This window comes from Podarcis bocagei (genome assembly GCF_964188305.1).
Source record: "Podarcis bocagei genome assembly, chromosome: 13".
Lineage (NCBI taxonomy): Eukaryota > Metazoa > Chordata > Lepidosauria > Squamata > Lacertidae > Podarcis > Podarcis bocagei.
The window spans coordinates 33,194,887-33,201,921 of record NC_138138.1 but is presented as its reverse complement, the minus strand read 5'-3'; the positions used below and the strand labels follow the sequence as shown (position 1 = coordinate 33,201,921).

The 7,035-nt window shown below is 49.1% G+C and overlaps 1 protein-coding gene across 5 annotated transcripts; it reads right to left on the bottom strand.

The window, feature by feature from the left end:
* Positions 1-1,497: 1,497 nt before the first annotated feature.
* On the bottom strand, positions 1,498-6,350 carry ZSWIM9 (zinc finger SWIM-type containing 9). Of its 5 annotated transcripts, none has more exons than XM_081165311.1 (4): positions 5,891-6,234; positions 5,046-5,130; positions 4,419-4,671; positions 1,498-3,689 (listed from the first exon to the last, which is right to left on the bottom strand). In XM_081165311.1, the coding sequence occupies exons 1-4, from the start codon at positions 6,221-6,223 to the stop codon at positions 2,318-2,320; spliced, it is 2,043 nt and encodes a 680-aa protein (XP_081021437.1). In that variant the 5' UTR covers positions 6,224-6,234; the 3' UTR covers positions 1,498-2,317. The 5 variants fall into 5 exon arrangements, with proteins under 5 accessions (XP_081021437.1, XP_081021439.1, XP_081021441.1 ...); XM_081165313.1 differs by having other exon boundaries at positions 5,046-5,146; positions 5,909-6,028; XM_081165315.1 differs by lacking the exons at positions 5,046-5,130; positions 5,891-6,234 and adding an exon at positions 6,250-6,350.
* Between the last annotated feature and the right edge of the window lie 685 nt (positions 6,351-7,035).

Here is a 7,035-nt window from a genome sequence, read left to right as displayed (position 1 = left end):
ACCACGTTAACACTTTAGATCCAAACCAAATCCACTGTTTTTCTGCTCAATCTTAAAACTGAGAAGGCTTAAGATCTGATCCTGGAAACCTTTATTCCCAGTGTATTTTTCTTCAGACAATTTACCAGCAATATGAAAACAGAAATACAAAATGGTTCAAAACTCTAGCCTAGCCACTAATGTGCAAATAGCCCTGCCTTGCAAGGTGCCATTTAACTTAGATCAGCCCACCCTTACCTTTTGGGGCCAGGGGGCATCTTTGAAAATCTAAAAAAAACTGTTGTGGAAGCCACAAAATATCCATTCCACTGAAGAATAGTTGATGGTGCTTGGTGTTAACGGAAAAATCCGAGGGCTCCCTTGGACAAAAACAAAGACACCAACCAGGATAACTTGGAGCAAAACAGCAGCCTGTAGGCTTGGCCTTTATTGAACTGTTGCAACAGGGTGCTCCCCTCACTTGCAGGAGAGAGGAAGGATACAGAAAAGATGGTTTTGAAATTCCCATCCTGTAGATCAAGACCACCCCCAGAAGCATCATGCATACATCACAGAAAGGAGGGGTTGAGGGAGTAGTTGTGGTGGTAACCTGAGTGTCCTGTCACCTGGCTGGTTCCCCCTTTCCCCCTCCCCATGAGTACTTTCCAGGTGACAGAGGGGAGTTTGCAGTTTCCTGCCCCCAGAGAGAAGAGCTGATTATTGTTCTTTGTTCCAGTCTGTGCTGAATCCACTCCCATATGCAAGTTCTTTGTGATCTTGATGGTCTTCTGTCTAGGACCATCAGGGTTGGCATAGCAACTGGGCAGGGCTCCTGTGGATGTGCTGGTATGCTGAAGGGATTATGGGTGCCCTGTATCAAACCTTCCCCATTTTGTAGTCCTTCCTTCATGGAGTAAAATAAAAGTGGAACAGTGCAAATCCGATGTATGGTTGATTTTCTATGAATTTATAACAGAAGTGTAGTGTATGTAGTGTGTGAGTGTATGTGTGAAGTTTGTACAAACTGAATGTTTGGGGGGTGGGTTTCCTGCTACATTGGAAACTGCAATTGGTGCAGAATGCAGCAGCAAGAATGTGGGAGCTCAGATATATTACACATGTTCTGTACTGGTTACATTGGCTACCTATTTGCTTCCATGTGCAATTCTATTTGCTGGCTTTGGCCTTTAAAGTACTAATGGTTTGCAACTGTGTTATTGGAAGGATTGCTTGCTCCTGTTATGAGATTGCTTGAGCATTACATGTCTAGTTCCTGCTCTCCGGACTGCTGGCAGGAGCTTAGATTGCCAGGTATCAGAAACAGGATCTTCTCAGTGTCTGTTGGTTTTTAAGAAGCTTGAAAAAAATTCAGTCCATTGTGGGTCTGAAATTTTTTAGTTGTTGCTGCCTATAAGCAAATCAATGCTTCCTTTCTAATTGTTATTTTTATTTTTAAAAACTACATACATTTCCTTCTGAGAACACAACACTATGAAAGGCAAGATATAAATCTCTGAATGAATAAATAAATGAGTGACTTTATTAGATCAGATAGTCAGATAGCATGGTATACATCCATCCATTTAGATACATTGCTTATTCCTAGAGCTCTGTGCATCTGGCTACTAGGAGAACTAGTACAAGGCATAAAATCCAGGTTCTGGAGTCAGTGGACATATTCGAGGCGGGGTAATTAAGAAACCTAGGGGAAAGCTGAGCAGGACTGCTGTTGGTTGAAGGATAGCCTTTTGGCGACTTCCACCGCTCTCTGCCTCCTCTTATAACTAACAAAATTAGAATATGCTTAACACCCTATCCTACGCCGAGCTAGGCACACCTTTGGTCCAATGATTTCAGTAGATGGGTTCACGGAACTCTGCACAGGATTGTGCTGCAAATTGCATAAAGTAATGTATACAGAATTTAGCTACCTTGGTGCACAATCTTTACATATTTTTTAAAGGCAGTGTGTACACAGATCTGCTCAATGAAAATGGTCAGAACTTGGCCTTTTTTAGCTGTGCTTTGACTTGCATAATGAACTAGCATCCTGGGAACACTGGAAGCTGCCTTCTACTGAATAAGACGATCGGTCCATTACTATTGGTCCTAGAATGTGATGTTTTGTAGTACCCACCAAACCTTGGGCATATGGCTGGGTACTAGACGCCTGTCCAGCAACGGCTGGCCAGTAATCTGTCTAGTGCCCCAGGCTGGATCACTTCCACCCAAAGAGGTGTGGCAGCCAGCATCTTCCTCATGCCAGAGTGGCAATTACATAAGTGGTCACCGGGACAGTGTTCTGCCACTTTAATGGACCAGCACTTGGGCAACATAGCTAGCATTCCTCCTGGCCTGTGCAGTCTTGATGCCTATCTGGTGAGGTGGGAAGCAGGCAGGGGTCAAAGAGAGGCTCTCCGACCCAAAGGCGTGCGGCAAAGATGTGCCGGCAGGGCAGCTGGTGAGCCATGTAGATGGAACAGCTGCAAGTGGCCAGGTCCTGGCTCACCAGGAAAGAGCAGGTGCTTCCCTCCAAGAGGTAGCCCTCAGGCGTGTCCTTGAGCTCATAGTGCGCGTGGGGCACCAGGTCCAGTTCCTCGGCCACCAGATCAGCGCTGTTGGGCAGGCAGGCGGTGTGGTACAGCTCAGCCACAGGTGCCACGTTGAACGTCGAGGTCTCCACATGCAGGGCTTGGAGATTTATCAGGCCCTGAACGCAGGTGGCCAACACCATAGGAGGGGTGAGTACTGTCAGCAGCTTACGGCGGTGAGTGCTAAGGTGGTCGAGGAAGGAGCATTCCCGGTTCTTCTCAAAGGCCCAGCACTCTACCCACATGCCCTTGTGAGGGTGCCAGTGCTCCAGGAAGAACTGCAAAAATGAGAGTGGGGCGACATCTTCCAGGTCGCTCAGGTACTGGCTGTAGACCCGCGGCGAGTCAGCATTCGCCAGGTTGAGCAACAGGTTGCGGATCTGGTCCTCCTTCGGCACAGCCAGCTCGCAAGCTCTGCGGTAGAGGGCCTCCAAGACCTGCAGGCGGCAGATCTGCACCCGGGCACATGGCAGGACCTCCTCCACCGCGTCCAGCCCTGTGACCCCAGCCCCTACTGTGACTACCTTCACCCTCAACTTGATGTCCGGGGCACTCTGCACCAGCGAAGCAACAATGAATATAAGGAGGTCAGGCAGCCCCTGGCGTGCCAGGCAGTAGGCCACCTCACGCCCGCGGCCATTGGCATCTTGGCAAAGCACGGTGTAGAGCTCAAAGTCCGCATCAAGGCAGGCAGCACGCTCCAGGAAGAGGCGAGCCGGGAAATGTTGCACAAGCTTGCGCATGTGTGAGGTAGCCAGGAAGATGCTGTTGAGGACAGCCACATCCTCCTGGAAGACAAGTTTGACTTTGGCCCCTGGATCTGCCTTGAAGAGAGCGTCCAGAACAGCCAGGAGGTTGCACATGCCCTTGTCTTTGGCTTTGCTGTAGTCCTCCAGGTTCCAGATAAGGTCAGGTGCCAGAAAGCGCTTGGAGATGCTGTTGGTGATGCGGATGGGCAGCCCTAGGCTGGCCCTCAGCTGGTGCCGTTTGAAGTGATGGGCAAACTCCAGCTCCGACAGGCGGTGGTTGTGCTCCAGGTTGGCCTCAATCACCACCAAGCGGTCCTTCTTGGGGCCCAGGCGCAGAGTGATAGAAGCTGGGCAGTCGATCTTCTCACTGCTACAAAGGAGGAGATGGGGGGGGAAGGGTGTTGGTTTAGTAAGAAGCGATAGCATTATTGGCACTGGTCTTCAATGGATACTGGTAGGAACTGCTGTCACTGCCAGTCCCTCCCTGTCTGGGGGTCCGTCCCCATCCCCCCATTGTAGTTTGTATTGTAGTTTAGCCACCCAGAGTGGCTGCGGCAACCCAGCCAGATGGGTGGCGTATTATTATTATTATTATTATTATTATTATTATTATTATTATTATTATTATTACTATGTCTATTATTAGCAGTGCTTATGTCAAAAAAGGCAAAGAGGGCCAACCAATTCTGTAGGTTTTATTCAGAAAAGCATGCCTTAATTCTGCACTATACACTTGGGATTTTGAATTCAGGAGTAATTACAGCACAAGGAATATCTTGTTTGGTGAGGACCTATGAAGAAATCCTAGGGTTTTGCTTTCTATAGAGCAGGGATAAGCAGCCTGTGCCCCACCAGAGGTTGCTGGACTACAGCTCCCATCATCTTTGCCCACTGGCCATGCTGACTTGGGCTGGTGGAACCCAAAAACATCTGGAGGCTAAACTATAGAGGAACAATCAGTGTCTCTTTGAGGGTCTCAATGATACTGGGGGAATGGGAATCGGAGAGCATTTTCGCTTGTAAACATCTCGGAGCATGGGGCCTGTGCAGCAACATGCATACAGACGGCATTATATAATCAAACACGCGATGGACTTACAGGCGGTTGCGTTGCACCGTGCTCTGCCCCACATAGGTCCCGCTGTGCTTGCAGATGAGACGCACAAAACGGAAGCGGAGTGTCTCGGCGAGGCTGGGCTGATAGTGCGGCGGGTTCTGGCGCAGTGAGATCAGTGGCTTCAGGCTGGCAATGATGAAGAGCACTTTGTGCTTTTCGCACCAGTCGTCAAAGAACGTGCTGAACTGGTGCCAGGTGTGAAACTCCCGGCCCAGGCCGAGGTCCCCCATGGCATCTGTGAGCAGAGGAGCACAGTCATTCAAATCATAAGAGAAAGCAGAAGGAGGAGGCAGTGAGATCGGCGGTTCCAGTGATGGAATTTGTAGCCAGCAATTCCCCCCCCCCAAAAAAAAACCACTTCACATGTCTTTTAAGACACCTTCTGCAATCTAACCTTTCCTACAAGATGCATATCTCCATATTAAAATGCAGGCTTTTGTATTTTGTTTTAGACACATTATGTAAAACACTATTTAGATTCCACAAATCTGGACACATGTTCTTGTTAAGTAGTTGAAATTGCAATCCTATGCACACTTCTCTGGGAGTTAGTCATAAAAGGAACTGGACTGCAAATTTGGTACACAACTAAGGAAGCTAGTACAGTACCTGCCAAAGTGAATATGCTTAAAGTCTTTTCTTTACAGAGATCCAGTATCCACTGGCAATCAAGCCATGAAGACTTGTTGCCACTCTTGAGAAAAAGTAACCTGAAGAAAAAATATATATATGAAGATTTATAAAAGTACCAAATATGGGAATATTTTGAACTACTAGTATTTACCATGCCCATGGGAGGTTGTTGGTGCCTCTGAATTAAGACTGTAAGTAGCAAGAGATGTGATGCAGTTTTGGGGGTGCCCATTGCAAAGCTGAGGCAGGGCAGGGGATGCACTGCAGCTGTCAGATCTAAGTTGTGACAATGTACTACAAGAAGTATGGCATGTCTGCGTAGGTGTGCAAGAATGGAAAAGTTAATGGCACCTGTCACTTGGGCTCACCCAAGTGGACTGCAGTTAGTAGGAAACTGAAAACACTTATTCCTGGGCTGGCACATATAAAACATGATGGTTTGCACAAATCTGAGCCCAGCCACCCACCCACTAATACATGCACACTCACTCACTCACTCACTCACTCACACACACACACTTATTCATGCATGCAGACACAACAAAAACATGCATCATATGCTGCAAGAGACATAAATGTGTGCATTTAATCCACACAGCAGTAAATGCAAAAATATATATGTCTGTATGATGAGGAAGGGGAACATATGCTTAAATTAAAGTGCACGTATTTATGCATGCATTTTATAAGCTCGGCCAATTCGGAGCTGTGCGCTCTGGGGCTCCGACTCCCACCCTTCCAGCTTCAGAGAGCGCCCCCAGCTGTCTCTGGGAGTCCCAATCCCGTGTTACTCTCCGCACCCCCTCCGCCCGGCAAAGGACCCCAGATCGGACCCATACCTGGCCGGCTGTCTCCTTACCCCCTCCAGCCACCTTGGATCTCTGCCTGTCCGGGATGCGGCCAGAGAGCCAGGCCCGCTCCCAGAGAAACAAACCCGGGCGCTCCGTCTCCCGCTTGCTGATTCCGGCTGGGCGACGGAGGCGAGCCGCGAGCTCCGCCTGCTGGAGCTTCCAGCAACGCAGCCTGCTCCGTGGACAGCAGCACGGCGTTGCCAAGAAAGAGCAAAGTCTAGGTGGCTGGAGGAGCAGAAGGGAAAGGATCACGAGGAGGGCTGACGAGGGAGGACGGCGCGGGAAGAAGGTGCCTCTGAGCATGTGCAGAGTGCGTTCCCATCGCTTACCTCGCCAACGCCAAGTCGCGCACCCGAGATTAGGAGCTGAACTTGGCTTGGAGCTGGGAAGGCACAGTAGCTCGGCAGTCCCGGCGCGCCAGGTGATGACCGGAGGAAGCCGGGTTCAAACCCCGACTTAGCGGCGGGGGTTCAAGTTAGGCTAGTGACTTTCTCTTTCAGCCTTACAGACCTCAGATAAAGAGGGAAACTGCTGCGCCCCCCTGCGCTCCTCGAAGGAAGAGCAGGGCCAACATGTCACGATAGTAACACACGGGCTTCTTGCCGGAGGTTATGTAGTTAAATGAAATATTTTTGAAGGAAGGCTGGCTGATGTTCCCTTACTTTGCACGTGCTCACGAGGCCGTCTTTATTACCGAGGCGCGAAACAAGTTTTGTAGCTGTCTTCTCTACAAACAAACTAGGAGAAAAGCTGCACTTGTTGAACTTCCGCCTGAGGGTCAGCCGCTAAAAAGCACAAAAGAAAAGATGGCATGGGCGTTTTATTGTGTGACCCGACTTTACTGAGGGCGGTCCTCTTGTTTGAAAGGCTCCCTCGCCCTCGCCTAGTTTAAAAATTTCTCATCAGCACAGGGACAGCCGACTGAGCGGGTACTCAAGTCCCTCCCTCGAGATGAATTTCATTTCGATTACAGAAACCATTTCTAAATGTACGCCAGTATAAATGAGTACAGTATATCCACATCTGTTTCCTTTCTTTCTGAATCGTTAAGTGGCCACCTAGTGCATTTAGGAAGTGCCTTCACTTTGCTCCTGGTGCAGAAGCGCTGTAGTCTT